Source organism: Pantherophis guttatus, chromosome 10 (genome assembly GCF_059756535.1).
Source record: "Pantherophis guttatus breed Tessera chromosome 10, ASM5975653v1, whole genome shotgun sequence".
In the NCBI taxonomy this organism is placed as follows: Eukaryota; Metazoa; Chordata; class Lepidosauria; order Squamata; family Colubridae; genus Pantherophis; species Pantherophis guttatus.
Window position 1 is genome coordinate 21384454 of NC_142072.1, and position 22159 is coordinate 21406612.

The 22159-nt window shown below is 44.0% G+C and overlaps 1 protein-coding gene across 4 annotated transcripts in view; it reads right to left on the reverse strand.

Annotated features, from left to right (window-relative positions):
• Positions 1 to 9052: 9052 nt before the first annotated feature.
• The window catches only part of DLGAP3 (DLG associated protein 3), a 307850-nt gene continuing 294743 nt past the window's right edge, over positions 9053 to 22159 (reverse strand). For 2 of the 4 annotated variants that reach the window (XM_034413387.2, XM_034413385.2), the window contains exons 8-11: positions 21517 to 21941; positions 18059 to 18150; positions 16441 to 16584; positions 9053 to 9805 (exon numbers count right to left, since the gene is read on the reverse strand). In XM_034413387.2, the coding sequence (XP_034269278.1) occupies positions 9587 to 9805; positions 16441 to 16584; positions 18059 to 18150; positions 21517 to 21941 (880 nt within the window). In that variant the 3' untranslated portion in view covers positions 9053 to 9586. Of the gene's footprint in view, positions 9809 to 16440; positions 16585 to 18058; positions 18151 to 21516; positions 21942 to 22159 lie in introns of all 4 variants that reach the window. The other 2 variants (XM_034413386.2, XM_034413383.2) reach the window with 1 other exon arrangement.

Consider the following 22159-nt stretch of genomic DNA (forward strand, 5'->3'; position numbering starts at 1 on the left):
ATATACTGTAGTGAGCTGTGCAAAGCTTTGCTACATCGAATTGGCAAAACATTGATGTTTCCATATCTGTTTCAATATCTCAGATCAAGTCATCAAATTATTAATCAATTCATCAAATCAGATTTCACTGTTAGATTTGGTCAATCAAAAGACCAGCTTTGCTGGCTGAGGAATTCTGGGATTTGAAGTCCACAAGTTTTAAAGTTGCCAAGTTTGGAGACCCCTGATCTAAAGTGACATGCAAATGTTTCATTAAACTAAATTCTAGTCTAAATAAAGCTCACCAGGTGGTGCAGGGATCTTGTTCAATCTAGTTCATCAAACCGATTCTGTTAAAAAGTCAAACTGAATCTTCAGATTGGATCAGTTGGATTTTCATGGATTCCAACAACTATTTTTTCTGTGAAAACACATGCGCTGATCTTTCGATTGACCAAATCTAACGGTGAAATCTGATTTGATGAATTGATTAATAATTTGATGACTTGACCTGAAACAGATATGGAAACATCAATGTTTTGCCAACTTGATGTCGCAAAACCTTGCATGGCTCACTACAGTATATAACCATGATGGCGAACCTATGACACGCGTGCCAGAGGTGGCACGCAGAGCCCTCTCTGTGGGCACGCACGCACACCATCGCCATTTCTGGTTTACGGCATGCACATGCACACTGGCCAGCTGGTTTCATGGGCGCCGGAGTGTCAGAAAATGGCCAGAAAATGGCCTGAAAAGCAGGGCATTTTTGGGTCATTTTCCAGGCCGTTTCCAGGCCAAAAATGGCCCCCAAAACAGACCTGAAAACGGCCAAAAACGGTGTGAAAATGGTCTGGAAAACGACTTGAAAACGGCCAAAAAAATGCCCCCAAAACAGACATGTGCACTGGTCACCTGGTCTTCGGGTTTCCAGTGCTCCGGCACATGTGCATTCCGGTTTGGGCACTCTGTGCCGAAAAGGTTCGCCATCACTGGTATATAACATATCAGTTAGAACGGTTGCTGGAATTGGGTATGTTGAGTTTAATGAAAAGAAGGACTAAGGGTGACATGATAGCAGTGTTCCAATATCTCAGGGGCTGCCACAAAGACAACCTATTCTCCAAAGCACCTGAGGGCAGGACAACAAGCAATGATGGAAACTAATCAAGGAGAGAAGCAACCTAGAACTAAGGAGAAATTTCCTGACTGTGGGAATAATTAATCAGTGGAACGACTTGCCTCCAGAAGTTGTGGATGCTCCAACACTGGAAGTTTTTAAGATGAGACTGGACAACCATTTGCCTGAAATGGCATATGGTTTCCTGCCTGAGCAGGGGGTTGGACTAGAAGACCTCCAAGGCCCCTTCCAACTCTGTTGTTCTGTTATTCTGTTATATCAACTTTCCTTCCAACAAGATTTTTGGGCTCTTGAGGCTAGGAACTACTGTATGAGTTGACTCAAGTCCAGCTCTAGGACTCTGGGCTGCACATTCTAATCTAGAATTGATCTAATCTGCAATTCTCAGATTAACCTACTTATCTGCCTGCCTGCTTTCACACTTCTTGGATATTCTTATGCTATTTCATGCCTTTGAAAAAGGCATGAAAAAGATATTTTGAGAGAAAATACTCCAAGGGTGTGAATTTCAGTAATATTTTTTTCCCCATGCAGTTTAGAGCTTCAGCGCAAATTCTCATGCAGACTAATGTGGTGGCACAAGAGAAATGGATTTAGCAATAGCAGTAGCATTTAGACTTATATAGAGCTTCATAGTACTTTACACCCCTCTCTAAGCGGTTTACAAATGTCAGCATATTGCCGCCAACAATCTGGGTTCTCATTTTACCAACCTTGGAAGGATGGAAGGCTGAGTCAACCTTGAGTCGCTCAGAATTGAACACCTGGCTGAGGGCAGAATCAACCTGCAATACTGCATTCTAACTGGTGAGGCATTACAGCCCATTTATCAGTGAGCACATGGACATCTGGCCCAGGTGGGAAGAAAATGGCTTGACCCACTCTCAATCTCATTTTTTGCTTTCCCCATAAGATTGAATGGCTATTAAGCACAACTAAACTGAGCTGGATTTGTTCCATTAGAAACAGACCACTGAAACACATTGCTAATTAATTTTCCATTTTACTGCCTTTTGCGTCACTGCAAAGTATCCCAAGGTGGGAGATCCTTTAAAGGAGGTAGAAGTGTCCCCATGACCCTAAAAGTCAAGATGGCAGTCATTTTGTTGCACATGGGAACCAGGTAAAAATTTGATTACACCTTCCTGCCTGGAAGTACCCCTGAAGTGATGGTTAGTTGCTTGCACTGAAATTTACTTTAACAGCAATAACAATAGCAACAGCATTTAGACTTATATACCTCCCCATAGTGCTTTACAGCACTCTCTGGGTGGTTTACAATGTCAGGATATTGCCCCCAACAATCTGGGTCCTCATTTTATTGACTTTGGAAAGATGGAAGGCTGAGTCAACCTTGAGCTTGTCAAAATCGAACTTCAGTCTGTGGGCAGAGTTTGTCTGCAATACTGCATTCTAACCCCTAAACCACCAGGGCTCCAACTAACCCACCTTTCTTGGTCTGCATTGCATAATAAGATATAAATTTGATTGCACTAGGTGAATAGTGCAAGATTCCCGGTTAAATTGTGGTTTGCTAATTCATCGTTTACCTTTCTGGAGCTTTGCATGTATGTGACACACTGACTTACACTAAATTGCCCCTTAAATTACAAACACAAGGAAACAGAGCTTTTGCCAAAAAATAGATCCCCTCTGAGAGGTCAACAACAATTTTTGGATCACTATTGGATACCCTCACATGGTTTGTCATTCTCTTTTTCTCATCACATTAGCTTGAGAATCTGAACTTCCGTCTACCTTCACATGGGGAACATAAAATATATAAAACTAGGGACTAGAATCCTTCCTCTCTGTATGTGTATTAAATGAGGGCATGCTTTATTGACCGAGATGGTTTCATTTTTAAATATTGATTTGCTTGTCAGATACAGTCAGAATTGCTAATAGGTATATTAAAAATGAAGCATGAAAGATGCAAAACAGGTAATAAATCTTATATTGGGCATATATATATATATATATTTAGTGCAGATGTAGATAAATCTTTGCTTTTCCCAAAATTCTTAGGGTCTTTGCAGAATCCAATACTGCTGGGGGGTGGGGGACCCACAGGAACAGGATAGCCTATTCTAGATATATTTTTTTTTTGGCTGCCAGCAACAGAGTTCCCCCCTCCCCCTCGAAAATTAACCACTGATTGATTTTGTGTGTATTCCTACTGAAATAAATTCCTAGTCTGCATCAGACAGGCATGAGTGGAAAAGCCACCTGATTTCATCAGATTATATTGCCTGAGCATGAGTCATAGTCCCTAATTACCTTTTCAGTTATCTTCCCTTATTTGATGTGCCAGACAATATTTGCATCGGTGTCTGAGGATGCTATGGTGTCAGAGTTGAATAATGTCCCAGAAAGGCATTCCTTTTCCCCTGCTCTTGTGGACTTTAAGGAAGTAAGGAAGGCATGAAGAAAAGCCAAGTCAAATGATCAGGCTCTATGCTTTCCTATCGTAGGTGAAAAGTTACCAACATATAAAAGCCATGAAAACCCAAGATCCATGACACATAATGGTAGTGTTCTGAATGGCTCTATATATCATGGATCCCTGGTTTCCATGGCTGTTACGTTGGTAACTTTTCACCTATGATAGGAAAGCATAGAACCTGATCATTTGACTTGGCTTTTCTTCATGCCCTCCCTATGTCCTCAAAGTATATTATATAGATCTATACTAATCTCCCTTTATTTCTTTATCAGCAAAATATAAATGATCAGCTAAATATATATATATATATCTCAAATTTATATTTTGCTGATAAAGAAATAAAGGGAGACTAGCATAGATCTATTTCAAGCTATTTAGCTCTCATCAGCTAGCCATACCCTTACTTGGTCTGCCTGCATGTTAGGCAGTTGTATTAACCTCTGAGCCACAAGTTCTCCTCTCTTCATCAGCTTGAGCCAGGGGAGAGATTAAGTTCCCTCCCACATACTGGGGTAGACCAGGTGTCTCGATAGGAAAACACTTTACATATATATATATATATATATCCTTAAAGAGAGAGAGAGTGTGTGTATCCTCCAAAAGATGTCAAAGACCTTCTAAGAGTAGAAGGTTCTTGAGAGCTGAACTGTGAGAAGTCCTAGGGCTGTGATGGCGAACCAATGGCACGTGTGCCAGAGGTGGCATGCAGAGCCCTCTCCCTGGGCATGCACACTGTTGCCAGCTGCTCTTCCAGGTTCCATCATGCATATGTGCGCTAGGCAGCTGGTCTCTTCTGGGTTCTAGCGCACATGTGCATGACGGAACCTGGAAGAGTAGTTGGCTGCCACATGCATGCACACCAGCCAGCTGCTGTATTCTGGGTTCCAGCGTGTGCGCGCATGAGCTCGTTTCGGCACTCGATGCCAAAAAGGTTAACCATCACTGTCCTAGGGGGTTGCACAAGATAGTGGTGTCTTATCTGACATCTTGCATGATGTCAGACAAGACAACCAGTTTTGTGATATCTCTCTCTCACACACATATACCAGGGGTGAAATCCAGCAGGTTCTGACAGGTTCTGGAGAACCAGTAGCGGAAATTTTGAGTAGTTCAGAGAACCGGCAAATATCACCTCAGGTGGCCCCAGAGTGGGGTGGGAATGGAGATTTTGCAGTATCCTTCCCCATGGAGTGGGGTGGGAATGGAATTTTTGTAGTATCCTTCCCCTGCCATGCCCACCAAACCATGCCCACCAAGCCACACTATGTCCACCAAGCCACGCCCACAGAACTGGTAGTAAAAAGATTTGGATTTCACACATACATGCACACAAAACTGGTTGTCTTATCTGAGATCACGCAAGATGTCAGATAAGACACCACTACCTTGTGTAAGCTCCTAGGACCTCTCACAGTTCAGATCTCAGGAACCGTAGGAGATGTCCCACTCTTAGAAGATCTTAGCCTTTGACATCTTTTTGGGAAATGGACTAGGCCAGGGGTGGGCAACTGTGGCCCTTTTAGAACCTGTGGACGTCAACTCCCAGAATTCCTGAGATAGCCAAGCTGTCTCAGAAATTCTGGGAGTTGAAGTCCACAGGTTGTAAAAGGGTCACAGTTGCCCACCCCTGGACTAGACACCAGAAATATTTCGTAGTGTCTTCTGCACTGTTATTATCGTTCACCAGCACCAATAACGGGTCTTTCCTTCCTCTTTTACACAACACTAAGCTCAAAGCAAACAAATTATATTATGCCTTCGTTCAACATGTGATATACTCTGCAGAGTTGTACTACTATAACAGAAGTGGAAACCCAAATAAATACAATTCTGGGAGATAAACTATCAGACTAAGAAGTAATACGTTCAAAGTTGAAATAAGCCCAGAAGGACTCTGGTTCTCTTTTCCAAAATCTGAATTTGAATTGGTTTTGGAAGTCAATAGAAAAGGCTAAGAATTGTCTTGTGTGAAAATCCTTTTATGAAACCAACTTATTTGCTTTCTCTCTCCCCCCCAGGGAACCTGCAGGGGCTTCTGCCATACTAGACCAAATGCAAAGAGTTGACATTCACGGTTATGCATGTCAATCTTTTTAAAATATTTGTTTTTAGTAACTTCCTTTGGCAACGGAGGGATGAGAGATGATTGTAGAACAGATCATCTATTGGTTGTGTATACATGAGAAACCTAACTAAGTTAGATAAACACCTTGCAGATGCATTCACACAATCATTAAGCTTGGTTAGTTTTCACTTTTCTTTTTGTGGTGGCTTAGTGTGTTGTGTAAGCGGGGGGTGGGGCATGATGGCTCAATGGTCAAAGATGCTGAGCTTGTCAGCTGGAAAGCTGACAGCCTGGGTTTGAGACCTGAGTGCCGTGCTATGGGGTGATCTCCCATTACTTGCTCCAGCTCCTCTCTAACTAGCAGTTAGAAAGCATGCAAATGCGAGTAGATAAATAGGTACCACTTTGGTGGGAAAATAAAAGTGTTCTGTGTGCCTCGGAATATAGTCATGCTGACCACATGACCATGGAAATGTCTTCAGGCAACGTTGGCTCCCTATGCTAGGAAATAGAGATGAGCATCACTGTTAGAATCAGACACAACTGGACAGTGTGTCTGACAAACCTTTGCCTTTACCTTTACCTGTGTGTTGTCTAAGCCTATTAGTTTATGCTTCAACATGCAGCAAAACCAAGCAAATGGGATATTTCAGCAAACAACTTAAAGCATTATGTGGATGCAATCAGATATTTGGGATCCTGCTACCACAGTCTTCCTGGATCTGAATGTGACCTCAGGAAGGTTTGGCTGGGCATGATAGGAGCTATAATTCAATACCTCTGGAGGGCATGTCAAAAACTAGTTAATGCTACTTTATCCAAGCTGGTATACTCCATTCAATAGAGATTGGTAACTCTTTGTTGAGAAACTAGGAACATTGACGAATGAACAGAATTCTGGTATCTGTTTATGGCTTGAAGTTTTGTAGCTGTAATTTATTCTTTTTTTGGGGGGGAGGCATGGTAATTCAGGGTTCTTTTTTGGGTAAATGTCCTACTTTGTTCTGGCTCTCCTTCCCATTTCCTTCTTTCCTGCTGTTCTCTCTTCTTAATAACTGCTGAGAATAGGAGAAAACAAGGATCTGTGGCAATAAGGCTGTCCTTTTCTTTTGGGATCCAAGACCTAAGTCAGGGTTTCTCAACCTTGGCAAATTTAAGACAATTGGACTTCAATTCCCAGAATTCCTCAGCCAGTCACGCTGTCAGGGGGAGTTCTGGGAGTTTGTATCCATGTGCCTTAAAATCGTTAAGGTTGAGAAGCTGCTGACTGAAAATTTCTCTCACCCTCTGATCTGACCATGGAGGTACCAACGACTCTGAATGCCACCCCGATGCCACCCCATCTGGAACTAAGCTGCTTCTTCTAGGTTTTTCCTGTTTCCCCCTATCATTTTTGTGTCGTCAATTCTTTGGTTATAAGCTAGGAACTGAGAGAGCCCTAAATCCACAGGTCTCAGTCTGTAATACAGCACAATCAGGGGTTCGCTGCTGGGGGTTCACAGGGGATTCGGGAGAACCTCTAGCTAAGATTCTGTAGAGTTTGGAGAACCTCCAAATCCCACTCCTGGCTGGCCCTGACCACACTCCCCCTCTCCCAGGAGTCCCCACGTGGCCCATTTTGGATGCAGGTAAGTGCAGGGCGCGTGCGGAGGTTCGGGGAGGGTGAAAAACGGGTCTATTGGAAATTCAGGAAGGCCAGAAACAGGCTCATTTCCAGCCACCAGAGGGCCTCTGGAGCCTGGGGAGGCCATTTTCACCCTCCCGGAGGTTCTAGGAAAACCTCCGGAGCCTGGGGAGGGCAAAAATGCCCCCCTCTGTGGTGCAGGTGGCCGACAAGGCCACACCCACCATGGCCACACCCACCCAGCAACCAGGCAGAGAACCCCTTGCTAAAATTTTTAAAACCCACCCCTGAACACAATCCCAGCATTCAACAATTCAAGCAGTTCTTTCCAGAAAGTCTCACGGATCAATGGCACAAAGTCACTCTCAGCAAGAGTGGCCCTGTGATTGATTTTCTGTCTTTTAATGGGGGAGAGTAAGCATCAGTCCCATCACCCTCTGTATACTGATGTTGTTTTAAATATCCATGAACTGACTTACTGATTTTCCTTGCATTAGAACTAGGAGCTCTCAGAACACCTGGTTCTTCTTGGGAACTTCCATCCAATAATCATCTCTTCCAATGTGGAATTGATGGACATAATTCACTTGTTTATTCTAAGGTAGACTTCCAGAGTCTGGTGTCCTTCACTAATTCTCAGCCATTGTGGCCAATAGGAGTTGACGTTCAACCTATTTGAAGTCCTCCAGTTCTAGGAACTGAAGCCTACCTTCTTGAAACTGAGTTTGGGAAGTCTTATCTAGGATGTACGTTGTAGAAAGTAATTCTAAGGCAGGGGTCAGCAACCCGCAGCTCTGGAGCCATATGTGGCTCTTTCATCCCTCTGCTGTGGCGCTCTGTTGCTAGTTGGCTTCACAATTGATAGGGCTTTCAGTTAGGACAGGTAGAGGAAAAAGGATGCTGCGCTAGGAGGAGACTCTATGGTGGGGGAACCGGACTTCCGGTCAACAAAGAAAAAGGACGCCGTGCTAGGAGGAGACTATGATGGGGGAACCGGACTTCCAGTCAGCTCCAGAATTGAATGGGGAGTTCCAGTTAGGACCTTTGTGGCTCTTTGAGTGTTTAAGGTTGCCGACCCCTGTTCTAAGGAATAAAAACTCTGGCCAGTGAGTGCCCCATGTAAACATTCCTTTTTCCTCCTTAGTGAGTTTCCACTGATTCTTTTGAAAAGCTCAATTTGGCCCTGGCATAACATAAAAGAATTATGAATGGAAGACATTTTTAGGAGGACCCCCCTGGAAAAATCCATGAATGAGGCACTAGCATAGCCCTCTCTGGAAACATCCCTCGATCTTCTTAGAGATTCTTTATAATTACCGTTGTACTATTCTAAATCTCATTTGGACTCTCATCAACAACTTCCTTCTTGGATAGCAAAACTGTGGCTTTCTGTCTGAACCACAGGTCCCTTTTGATGCATGTGATCAGATATTGGTCCCTTGAGAGGTACCACCAACCCTTTAACGTAAAATAACATTCTGAACTCTCCTACCAAGGAACCTTTTTTTTGTGGTTTTTTTTTTGCAAATTTCTCTAGACGTTTTATCCTCAAGGCTCCTTAGGAAACCACTGTGACATGCCAAGATTCACTAAGACACTGATCCGTCGACCTGACCACCATGTAAGACTTGGTTGCTTGCTAATGGTCCCAGCTTGAGACGTATCATATGTGAGTGGGTGGAAACGGAGGGAGATTTGTATGGTTTGTGCAGGTGAGTGGTGAGAAGGGGGCTGCTGATATGGAAGGGAACAGGGTCTCCTGAGGAGACGAGAAGCTCTCGCCATCAGAAACACAGCTGTGGTCTTGGGGGCAGTTTCTGCCCTTTCGGTTATATTTATAGAAGTACATATACATATATATTTTTTTTAATATAAATATTGATGGGTCTAGAACCCACGGAGGTGGAGTGAACGGGGGTCGTGGGAGGGGGCCCGAGCCTGCAGGACAGTGAGAAAAGCTCATATACGGGGTTGATTTAAAGTGGAAGGGATAATGCCCGCTGATGGAACAGGAGGCAAAGATGATAAGAAGAGGAAGGGAAGGAGATGAGGGTCCTGATGGATCCGAGGACAGCTTATGATATAGGCTGGTTGTTGCCAAGTCCTGCTGAGAGGGATGAGTGTAAGGGCCAGAACCTTAGTTTTCTCAACTGTCTTGTATGAAGTTCATGGATTTCTCAGAAGTTCTTCTTCTTCTTTTTTTAAAAAAAGTAGAGACAGGGTAGATCCTTATGTTGATCCTCTTGAAAGAAACTGTGGAACATAGCCAGCAGATCCCCAGAATGCTGTGCGCTCTGCCTGGCGGAGGGTTAGAAAAGGTGACCCCAGCCCTCACAGTCTGGTCTGGGCCTCTGGGATGTAGATCTCGATGCTGTCCGCGCTCTCAGTAGCTGAGCTCTGGCGGAAGGAGGCAGCCCGCTTGGCCGCCAAGAGCCTCTTGCGAGCTTCTTGTCTCTGCCGGTCCACAGAGTCCAGAGATCGGTCCTTCACCGGGTGCAGCCGGGAGCGTGGTGGCTTCTTTGGTATCGGCGGAGGCACCTTCTTTTCCTCCTGCTAGAGAGAGAAAAAAAGACACACAGAGAGAGAGGAGACATGTGGAAAGAAAAGGTATAAGCCATCCATGGGTAAAAAGGAGATGTATCTGAAAAGGTTCCTGTGTCTTAGAACAGGGGTCTCCAACCATGGTCACTTTAAGCCTGGTGGACTTCAACTCCCAGAATTCCCCAGCCAGCAAGCTGGGGAATTCAGCCAAGCTGGGGAATTCTGAGAATTGAAGTCTGCCAGGCTTAAAGTGGCCAAGTTTGGAGACCCATGTCTTAGAAGACCAAATGTGGCTACTGAGGAGAAGACAGCTTTTGCAGCACTCCAGATGGCCATCACAGAAGTTCACAATTAAGTTAGAAATGGATTTAGAAAACTCCTGCACAGAATTCTGGAAATATTCCTCTGAGGTCCTTTGTAACCTTCATTGTTTTTAAGTATAAATTAAAACATCATTAATGTTATCAATTTCTCGGAGACTTGTGACTTCTTGGGTAATCACAGCATGACATCCACTGTTAAGTCCCAAAAATGCCTTTTCAAGAGGCAACTGGACTTTCTGGTTTTTTCTTTGAAGATGTTTTGCTTCTCATCCAAGGAGCATCTTCAAAGAAAAACCAGAAAGTCCAGTTGCCTCTTGAAAAGGCACCTTTGGGACAACCATGACCTGGATGACTGAGAATCTCCATAGACATCCACCGTTAAGGTCGCTGATTCTACCTCTACCCCTTGCAAAATCCGATATAATTGCAAAACAATTTCTTAGAGGACATTGAATGGCTGTCTAAACTGATGCTATAGACTAGTGTTTTTAAAGTTAAGTGTCAGACACATACAATTGGACAGGGTAGAGTTCAAACTGGCTACTTTATTGTACTTATGCCACTTCACCCATGTTTTAATGATGTGTAGGTCATCCTGGAGTTGAGCATGACTCATGGTGATTCTGTATCTTGTGTCAAAACTCTACCACTTTTAAACATCAGGTGGAGCATTGATCACATCATCATCTTGTCTTTTGGGACCACACCCTATGGAGATAATGATTTCTGGAATTGTCATGTAGCTACAAAGGCTGATTTTGTTTAGCTTCTGAGATCAGCCAAGGTTGACTAAGTGTTGTCGCCTAGGAGAGCTATGCGTATACAAATTTGTAATTTTATGCACATGTATTGATCACAAATATGCTCTGATGGAAGGACTGAAGTGCTTTAAAATGCATATTGCCATATTTCTATCAACTTTGTTTATGGCCCAACTGCATGAATTTTCATATTTCTGATACCCTAGAAATATTGCCATTAAAATTGTAGCTTTTGCCTGATGCATGAATGAACCTGACAAACTTTGGTCTCTTGATCATCTTAACCCCCTCTCTGTCTAGGATATGGAATTGCTCTAACAAGAATGTGATTTTGACAGGGCTGATTTAATGATCTCTTTGGCTCCCTTTAGTTTTGCTGAAGCAATGCAGAAGGAGAGACAGAAAATGCAGATAAATGAAGAGCAAAGAAAGTTTTATTCCCACACTAGATCAATTTTCCATATCCTGGTGTTCCTGGGACGTTTTAGCCACACACTCTGTGAATTACGAAAACTGCTGTCCCAAGTCATCAGGATTAGGGATGGTGAAGAAATTCAGAGTGTGTGCAGATAATTTTAATTTCTCATTCTGTAGCCAATCCACAACGCAAAAGCTTTTCGTTCAAATGTTACCTTTTTACTGAATTTTGCAGTGCAGATTGTTTTTAAGGATAAGTACATATTAAGGGAAAGTCTAAGATGATAGATAGATAGATAGATAGATAGATAGATAGATAGATAGATAGATAGATGAGAGATAGATGGAGATAATAGAGGATATAGATGATAGACAATGGATGACAGGTATATACCAGTGGTGGGTTTCAAATTTTTTTACTACCGGTTCTGTGGGTGTGGCTTGGTGGGCATGGCATGGCTTGGTGGGCGTGGTAGGGGAAGGATATTGTAAAATCTCCATTCCCACCCCACTCCAGGGGAAGGATACTGTAAAATCTCCATTCCCTCCCTAATCCAAGGGAAGGTTACTGCAAAATCCCCATTTCCTCCTGATCAGTTGGGACTTGGGAGGCAGAGAATAGATGGGGGCGGGGCCAGTCAGAATTTTTACTACCAGTTCTCCAAACTACTCAAAGTTTCTGCTACCGGTTCTCCAGAACTGGTCAGAACCTGCTGAAACCCACCTCTGGTACATACTATAGATAGATGACAGAGATAGATCATAGAGATAATAGGAATAATAGATAGATGGTTGATAGATGACAGACAGATAGCAGATAGAGCTAATAGATGGAGAAAATAGATATGATAGATAGATAGATAGATAGATAGATAGATAGATAGATAGATTGACAGACAGAGATAGATAGAAAGATAGACAGAGATGATAGATAGATAGATAGATAGATAGACAGAGATAGATAGATAGATGATAGACAGACAGACAGTCAAACAGACAGATAGAAGAGAGACAGAGGGAGAGTGAATAGCCATGAATGTATGCATATGAACGTTCATTAAAATCATGTACAAAAAAGAATTAAGGTTAAGGCCACTTAATTAATTGCAAAAATGACATATATTTGGAAGAATCCTGGCTTTCTGCACCCTTAACATGGAAGATGGGGAAGAAAGATCTACCATATTTTTTGGAGTATAAAACGCACCTTAGTTTTTGGGGAGGAAAATAAGAAAAAAGCTGATTGGCAGGTGGCTCGGCCTCCCGGAATACCCCCAATCAGCTGTTCCCAGAGGTGAATTTTAGCAACAGGTTCCTTGGTTGTGAGCTCTGTGCCTTGCTTCCCCCCCCTTTTTTTTCTGCCTCTGAAAGCCTCCGAAACAGAGCTTCAGAAAAAAAGCCTCTGAAGCTCTGTTTGGGGGCTTTTTTTCTGAAGCTTTTTTTCTGATGCTTTTTTCAGCCTCCGAAACCTCGTTTTAGAAGCTGGGCGGGGCTACATTCGGAGTGTAAGACGCACCCAGATTTTCACCCTCTTTTTTGGGGGGAAAAAGGTGTGTCTTATACTCCGAAAAATACGGTATGTCAAGAATCTGGGTTTAAAATGTGGCTTTCTGCCATGCTAGAAGAGGTGATGAAGCTGAAATGCTAAAGAGAACAGGCCTCTGGCTAGCACCCAACCTTACGAGCCAGACGTGCTGGCCTTAGTCTGGAAGTGCCTAAAAAAGAAATAGGCACAGCTGTGAGTGGATGCACGGAAGTGGCTTGAGATGCACGCACGCAGACACACACGAGCGCACACACACGGAGAGCGAAAGAACAGACGCCTTAAAACAAAACACATGGCAAAAATAAATAAATAAACCAAATCTGGAACTTGTTTCTCAGCCAAATTCCGAGCTGTTCCCCCACCTCTCTATTTTCAGGAAGCCTGGCTGTTTTCTTCCTTCCTTTCTTAAAATATAATGAAAGAGAACAAAGATTCACTAAAAATGCCCAATTATTTTGCCGTGGCCAGCAATGCAGCTTTTACAGAGATGGGAGGGAGGTGTGTGTGTGTAGGAGGAAAAACAGCCCTGATTGCTGTCTCTCAATCCTTTCTCTTTTATGTTCAGCAAATCTCTCAGGCCACCTGCGAGGCAAGGAAGCAGAAAGCGTCTGATGAGTGTTTAGCTGAAAGTTCGATTTATTTTTTTCTTTCCTAAATTGGCAGATCTTTAGGAGATGTGTCTTCGTGGGAAAGAGTCCCTGGTACCATTAGAGCAGAGGTCTTCAAACTTGGCAGCTTTAAGACTTGTGGACTTCAACTCCCAGAAGTCAGCTGGCTGGAGACTTCTGGGAGTTGAAGTCCACAAGTCTTAAAGCTGCCAAGTTTGAAGACCTCTGTTGTGACCCCGACTCCCGAACCTGTCCTAACAGAGGAAGAGGACTCAGAAGGTGATGGGGAGGAACTGACAAGGCCTCCTTCTCCAGGACCCTCCTTTCTGGCAATGCCTCAGGTTCCATCCGAAGGCCAGGAGGAACAGCCTGGGATGTGCCAGGAGGAAGGCATATCGGAGCACCAATTGATAGGGAGTGAGGATGATGAATCCTGGCTTGATCCCAGGCAGCATCGGAGGGAGAAGCGTGTGCAGCAACAGAAGAGGCGTGGGAGGGCCAGAGATTGAGCTGAGTCACGGAGCCACGCCCCACCAGGAATAAAAGTGGGTGGGATTGCTCTTCAGGCTTTGTGATGGACAAAGTTAAACCCTGAAAGTCACATTGTGATCTCTGAGATTCGGCTTGGATATATTTTGGACTGAACATTGACTAAACTCTTATCTCGTGGATAATTTGTTGCTCCTGGAACGGACTGAAGATAAGTCCTGTTCTGCTTTATGGGAGTGAAAACGGTCTTGGCAGGCATTCGGCAGTTTGCTGCCAAAACCTTGGTCTGCCAAGAATTCTAATCTGTTTACCTAATAAAATATTGGCAGGCATGCTTGGTATTACGTTTGCCTGTGTGAGGAAGGGGGACAGAACAACCTCTGCATTAGAGTAACAGTGACAATTTAACAGAGTTGGAAGGGACTTTGGAGGTCTTCTAATCCAAACCCCTTCTGTTTGAGAAGTCTCTATATACCATTCTGGATAAATGGCTACTGTATTTTTCGGACTATAAGATGCAGAAGACGCACCAAAATTTCGAAGAGGTAAGTAAGAAAAAAAAAGTTTTTGCTCTCCCTGGCCCCCAGGAGGACTCTGCAGGCCTCCCAAACCCTCTGCACGCCCCATTTTTTGCAAAAACGGGCCTGTTTTTCACAAACGTGTGATGAGTGGAGTGGGGCTTTGGGAGGCCAAAAATGGCTGTATTTGGTGTATAAGACACACCAACATTTCCACTCTCTTTTAAGGAGGGTGGGGGAAGTGTGTCTTATACTCTGAAAAATATGGTATTTAATCTCTTCTTAAAAACCTCCAGTGATGGAGCATCCACAACTTCTGGAGGAAAGCCATTCCACTGATTAAGTCTTCTCATTGTCAGGAAATTTATCCTTAATTCTAAGTTGGATCTGTCTTTGATAAGTTTCCATCCATAACTTTTTGTCCTGCCTTCAGGTGCTTTGGAGAATAGGCCAACCCCCTCTTCTTTGTGGCAACCCCTCAAATATTGGAAAACTGATATCAGGACCCCTAGTCCTTCTCTTCATTAAATTTCAGGTAGTCCTTGACTTGCGACAGTTCATTTAGTGACTGCTCAAAGTTACAATGGCACTGAAAAAAGTGACTTATGACTACTTTGCACACTTAACGACCGTTACAATATCCCCACGGTCACGTGACTGAAATTTGGATGCTTGGCAGCTGACTCATATTTATGACGGTTGCAGTGTCCCAGGGTCATACGCGTCCTTCCGACAAGCAAAGTCAATGGGAAAGCCAGGTTCACTTAACAACCATGTTACTAATTTAACCATTGCAGTGATTCACCTAACGACTGTGGCCAGAAAGGTCGTAAAATGGGGCCAAAATTCACTTAAATGTTTCGTTTAGCAACAGAAATGTAGGGCTCAATTCTGGTTGTAAGTCAAGGTCTACCTGTACAGATATCCATTTCCTGCAACTGTTCATTGCACGGGGTTCCCATTCTGGAGAATTCATAGGAAAGACCCCAATGCATCAAGCTGCCATTCTGGGTTTGTGAGCAAATGAGGCTCAAGGGTTATAACTTTATTGGTGGGGCGAGCATGGAAAGCTGCTCTTGGTAGTGTGGTTTCCTGGGAAACATCCATTACTCTGCAGTTTCCCTGGCAGTTCATGCTTCCCAGTTTGAAAATGTTTGGTGGAAAAACTTCTGGCTGGAGGTCATTCCTAGGAAGGATGAGAAGCCGGGCAGGCCACTGATTTAGAGAACCTCCTGTGAAATGCAAGATAGGAGCTTCAAAAGGACCTGTTCATTGTCTCATACATAGCCACAGTCCATCCAACTCTTCTCTACTTGGACAGATATTTCAAATTTCAAACGCAAACTTACCTTCATCAAACTTCCTTACATCAGATCAAAAAAGAGCCAATAGAAACACAAGTGAGCTAGAGAACTTCCTGTGAAATGCAAGACAGGACCTTCACTGTTCATTGCCTCATTCATGCCATAGTCCCGTGATGGCGAACCTATGGCACGTGTGGGCACCCATGACATCGCCAGCTGCTTTTCTGGTTTCCTGGCATGCACATGCGCACTGGCCAGCTGGTTTCACGGGCACTAGAGTGCCAGAAAATGGCCTGAAAAACAGGGCCATTTTCTGGGCTGTTTTCAGGCCGTTTTCCAGGCCAAAAATGGCCTTAAACGGCCCTGAGAATGGCCAAAAACGGTGTGATAATGGCCTGGAAAACAACTTGTAAACGACCAAAAAAAAGGCCAAAAATGCCCCAAAAACAGGCATCCGCACCAGCCAGCTGGTATTTGGGTTTCCGGCACTCCAGCTCATGTGCATTCCGGTTTGGGCACTCTGTGCCAAAAAGGTTCACCATCACTGTCCCTCCAATTCTTTTCTACTTGGACAGAGATTTTGGAAGCAAACTTACTTTCATCAGACTAAACACGAGCCAGTACGGTCAGCAAAGAAAATATGGGCAAGGGGTTTTATCTCATCCTCTTCTTTTTTACCTTAGCCTCAATGGGCTTCCACCCGTTAGATTTGAGTTGCTGAAGTTCGGCAAACTTCATGCTGACATCCTCAATTGAGAGCTGCAGGAGATCCCAGAATCCAGCCAGATCCTGGAAAGTGGGAATGGGGAAAGCATTGGGATCCTGCCAGGAAGAAAATGAAAGGGAAAAAAAAACGTTTAGTTTGGTGTCAGAGTCAGATTTTGGTCTGCTGCAAGAATGATTGCATGATGTGGGCAAAAATATGAAGAGGGCATCCTTGAAGGTGAGATCAAAGCTTTGCCTGTTTTTTAGTGTGGAGCAAGGGTCTCCAACCAGGGGTGAAATGCTCCCGGTTCGGACCGGATCACCTGATCCGGTAGCGATGGAGGCGGGTAGTTCGGAGAACTGGTAGCAAAAATCCCTGCGCCCCCCCCCATGCCCAGCTGAGCTGCACGATCATCAGAGGCTTTTTTTTTTTACTTTTAAAAGCATTTTTTCTACAACCTCTTCCGACGAAAAAATGCTTTTAAAAGAAAAAAAAAGCCTCTGATGATCGTGCGGCTCAGCTGGGATTGTCAGAGGCTTTTAAAAGCATTTTTTCTACAACCTCTTCGGCCGAAGAGGTTGTAGAAAAAATGCTTTTAAAAGCCTCTGATGATCCCAGCTGAGTTGCCTGATTGGCAGAGGCTTTTAAAAGCATTTTAAATGCTTTTAAAAGAAAAAAAAAGCCTCTGATGATTGTGTGGCTCAGCTGGGATCCTCAGAGGCTTTTCAAAGCATTTTTTCTGCAACCTCTTGGCTGAAGAGGTGGTAAAAAAAATGCTTTGAAAAGTCTCTGAAGATCCCAGCTGAGTTGCCTGATTGGCAGAGGCTTTTCAAAGCATTAGAAAAAATGCTTTGAAAAGTTAAAAAAAAAAAAAGTTGGCCACGCCTACCCAGTCACATTACCCCCCCAAGCCACGGCCACAGAACGATAGTAACAAATTTTACATTTTACAGAATGTAAATTCTGTAATTTTACAGAATTCTGGGAGTTGAAGTCCTCCAGGCTTAAAGTTGCCAAGGTTGGAGACCCCTGGTGTGGAGTATGGAACATCAAAAGCTTTGTGTGGCTGATTCATTGATTTTTGGACCATCACATCCTGTAGACCTTCCTGGTCTGCTGGGAACTGAAGTTTAAGAACATTCAGAAGACAAGGCTTTGCCCATTTCTGGTTCAGTATGGCATGTGGCATTTTCAATGACAACTTGGCATCTACTGTAAAATCACGCCCAGGGAAAACTGGCTGAACTCACAGGTAGCATGGGCAAGTTTTACAACTCCCTCTTTTCTTCCAAAATCTCAGAAGGTGGCAGCACCAGACTGACCATTGTGTAGATCGAAACAAGGAGGAACCACCAGGAATTCAGGGTTAGAGGTTAGACATCAAATCAACCAATTTAGAAGAAATTTGTGGCAAGCTAATATTGCATTGTTGCCAAGGAAGTCCCTGGACATGACCGTGAAGTCACCAGAAACTGAATTCTTGGAGAAAGCTGGACTTTTCTTTTAACCACTCCAAATTTGGAAGGCACGTTAAGAAAGCCTATTTATGCATCATATAAATGTATATCATATATCAAATGTTCCCCTCACCATATTTTGCTGGCAGAGTCGGTAAAACTGCTGGACTTTCTGGCTCATCAGGAGCTGGGCACTGCCAACCGCACTACGGATCTTCTCAAGAACTGGACAGGAACAAGATAAAGCAAGAAAATCAATGGAAACAGTCACAATTGGGATAAATTTGAAGCCTGTTCTGTACTAGTGATTCTTGATAGTTCCTTCCTCTGCATGACAAATCAGCTTATAAGGGCCTCCAACCTTGTCAACTTTATGACTTGTGGATTTCAACTCCCAGCTGAGGAATTCTGGGGGTTGAAGTCCACAAATTGTAAAGTTGCCAAGGCTGGAGACCCTTGAATGGCATTGCATAGGTTTTTAAAGAGCAATCTTTTATTTTTTTAAGACAAGGCAACCAGCATCGAGAGAAGCTTATTAATGCTGGAGTTGAAACAAGCTTGGAAGAATAGAATAGAATAGAATATTTATTGGCCAAGTGTGATTGGAGACACAAGGAATTTGTCTTTGGTGCATATGCTCTCAGTGTACATAAAAGAAAAGATACGTTCATCAAGAGTCATAAAGTACAACACTTAATGATAGTCATAGGGTACAAATAAGCAATCAGGAAACAATCAATGTCAATGTAAATCGTAAGGGTACAAGCAACAAAGTTACAGTCATACATAGAAGATGCTAATTCTTTGGAAAACTGGCATTTACAACAGGCAAAAAGCCCCCAAATTTGGCACCAACAGCAGATTTCCTCCAGATGCAAATAACAACTTCAGAGGAGGTTCCTCCTTCCCATCTAAATGGCTGAAAGGATTAAATCCCTCTCCCCTTTCCATGCTTGCTGCTACCTGGGGAACATTCAGCCCCATGCATTCTATTTCCATGTTTCAGAGATGGCATGTTAATTACAAGGGATCAAGGGCATATTTGAATGATTCCCCCAGGAATGGAAAAAAAATATCTGCCTATTATTATACATTTCTATATGAACCTTCCAGTTGTTGTTCTGTTTATGTGTTATAAGACAATCTATGAAAAATTATGCTAACCATGAATAAAATAGTTGGGTGGGTTTACTTTTATGTACTATGTTGGCTTAGTTTAGTGAGTGAACTCAGTTCTACCCAAAGTAGGAAAGGGGACTGCATGTCTGTACAAATGTTGTGGAATTGCACTTCCTATAAACAATAGCATTTCTCTCTCCCTCCCTCCTTCCTTCTTTTTTTTTCTCTCTCTCTCTCCTTCCTTCCTTTCTCTCTCTCTCTCTCTCCTTCGTGCCCCCCCTCTCTTTCTGTGTATCAGAGGTGGTATTTAGCCGGTTTGCACCGGTTCGTGCGAACCATTGGAGGAAATTTGGCCAAGGTCACTGAACCGGTGTAGCCAGCTGGCCACACCCCCGAACCAGTTCTCCGGTCGCCGCTTGTTCGCCCTGCCACCATGTTCTTTGTGCACGTGCATCCCATTGCCTTGCAAGTCCAATGAGATGTGCATGTGACGGCAATGGCACGGCAGCAGCTTTTTCCACAACCTCCAGTATTTTTCGGTGGCCTGAGGCCAGCCGCCTCTTTTGAGAGCCACTTTGCGGCTGTGGTGGCTGGCTGGGGGCAGCTGAAAACTCCGGTCAGCTTGCCTTCCGGACTCTGGAGCAGCTGCTGTGGAAGGTAAGCAGCCCAAACAAAGAGGCGGTGGTGGTGGAGGAAGTGGGGCTAGGGCCAGGGCCACTAAAGGAGGGGAAACGGGGATGACTGGCGAAGGCAGGGTGGGGGTAGATAGGTGGAAATTCCAAAAATGTTCCTACCTTTACCTGTGGACGTGGCTAGGTGGGGGGGGTCATGTGACTGAGTGGGTGTGGGCATGAGTGACATCAAGTTGGCCACGCCCACTCAGTCACATGCCCCCTCCAGCCCTCCCAACTGAACTGGTAGCGAAAAATTTTTGAAACCCACCACTGATGTGTATGTATGTATGAGAGAGAAGGCAGGACACAGTTTCAATCACATGACCCAGTTGCCATCTTGACTTCTTTACTTTCTTTGGGATAGCGTTGTCTATTGTACAACCCTCTCTCTCTCCTGGCTCATTAGTTATGGTTTATGAGTTTCCAGAAGTAAGCAGATAATCCATCCCTGAGATAAAGCAATAATGATAATACTAATAATACCATCAAGCAACTTCTGCCAATCCCAGGTCCTTGGGAAGAACTCAAATGGTGGATAAAATGCCAAATCCAGCCTAAACATCTGGTTGACTGTATGACCAACCATAATGATAGATACGAAAGCTGTACCAAAATCTGCCATGCATTTACTCCAGCATGTTCTACTTTCTACCCCAAGATACTGGAGAATATCTTAATTTCACTTGGAAGTGGTTTTGAGCTAACTTTATTATTGGATGTGGGAGAGGAGGCAACATTTGCTGATGTCGTTTACCGTGACATATCTTACCATCCCTCTGAAACCTCTGTTAGGTTCCATACTTCCCAGCCAGAAAAAGTTTCATGAAAGAGTTTCTTTTTCTTGGGATTGAATCCATGCGTGGAAAGCTAGAGTGATAGTGGCTTTCTGGAGCAGGGGTCTCTAACCTTGGCAACAGTTGAAGTCCCCCAGGCTTAAAGTTGCCAAGGTTGGAGACCCCTGCTCTGGAGACTTGGTTCTACAAGTCATAGAGGACCTTCAAACACCTCCTTAATATAGATAGTCCTCACCTTATAATGGTAACTGAGCCCAGAATTACGGTCACAAGTTGGGCTGATTACTAAACGGGTCATCATATGACTGACCGGATTTTACAACTTGTTTTGCGGTGGTTGTTAAGTGAATCACCATGGTCACTAAGCAAACTCATGGCCATTAACTGAATGCCACGGTTGTTAAGCAAACCTATTGTCTGCAACAGGTGTGTTTTGCTGAAATTTTGGTCAAAGTTGTTATAAATTGCAGTCACATGACTGCACAAGGCTGCCAATTGAAACGGTTCCCAAGCACCCAAAATATAATCACGTGACCACAGGGGCGCCTTTGTCACCAGAACTTCAAACCCAGATCAAAAATATCATTTTTTGGAGGGTCTGTCGTATCTTCAAACGGTCATTAAACGACTGTTGTAACTGGAGGACAATCTATAATCAAGTAAATTGAAGGCATTTCAAGAGGAATCCCTGGATGTACTTCTCCCTTTTAAAAGTGTTTGAATAAGCAAATTATTTATGTAACGCAAGGATGACAATTTCTGCATAGCCTCTCCAGATATTTTCTGTAATCTAAAAGCAACATGAAATGCAGCACCTATTTATGGCTTTTGATTTATTGGTCTAAATGTTGGATACTACTCATCGCAATCATCATTTCGTTCTCTAGTTAGGTATTAATTTTCTTGTCCGAAAATATGTTCAGCCACAGAGTCCTACAGTTTGGCTTGCGCCCAGGAACAGTGCAGATGGAGCTACCCAACCTCCCGGCCCTGGGGAGACTCACTCTCTTCCGGCAGATCGTAATCTTCTGCCTCCAGTTCCATCTGCTGGCACCAGCCTTCCATCTTTTCCACCTCGGCCTGCAATAACTTGATGAACCACTCGCCGTCCCGGTGGCAAGGCGACGCTCGGCCAGAATCTGGCAGACTGCGGGAACCTCGGTCCATCCAGGACTCCTGTCGTGGCACTTCCACCGTGTCGTATTGCATCTGGTAGTCCTCCCGATAGGCCCACTGCCCTTGCGTGTGAACGGTTTTGTAGACGGAATATTGCCGCGTGGATTCGGGCTCGGAGGAGTGCCGCTGGAAGGATCGTCCAAACTGAAGGGCCTTGTCCTCGGTGGCCACAGCCAGCCCAGCCAAGCCTTCCAGCTCTAAGTCAGCCTGCACCCCTGCTGTCACACTGTTGGACCGCTTGAACCGAGCACGCCTGAGATGAAGAGGAGAAAGGATTAGATTTCCCTGTGTGAGGCAATATAGTAGGGGAGGTGGGTTCTCAGGAGGGAGGGGCTGCGTTCCAGAGGAGTAAGAGGCAACTCAGCTGTGATATTTTGTCTGAGAGAACGAGGGTGAAGACAGCCTCAACCTAATAGTTCCCAAAGTATGTCGTAGATGCAGATAGTAGAGTTTTTAGTCTGGCAAGACTCT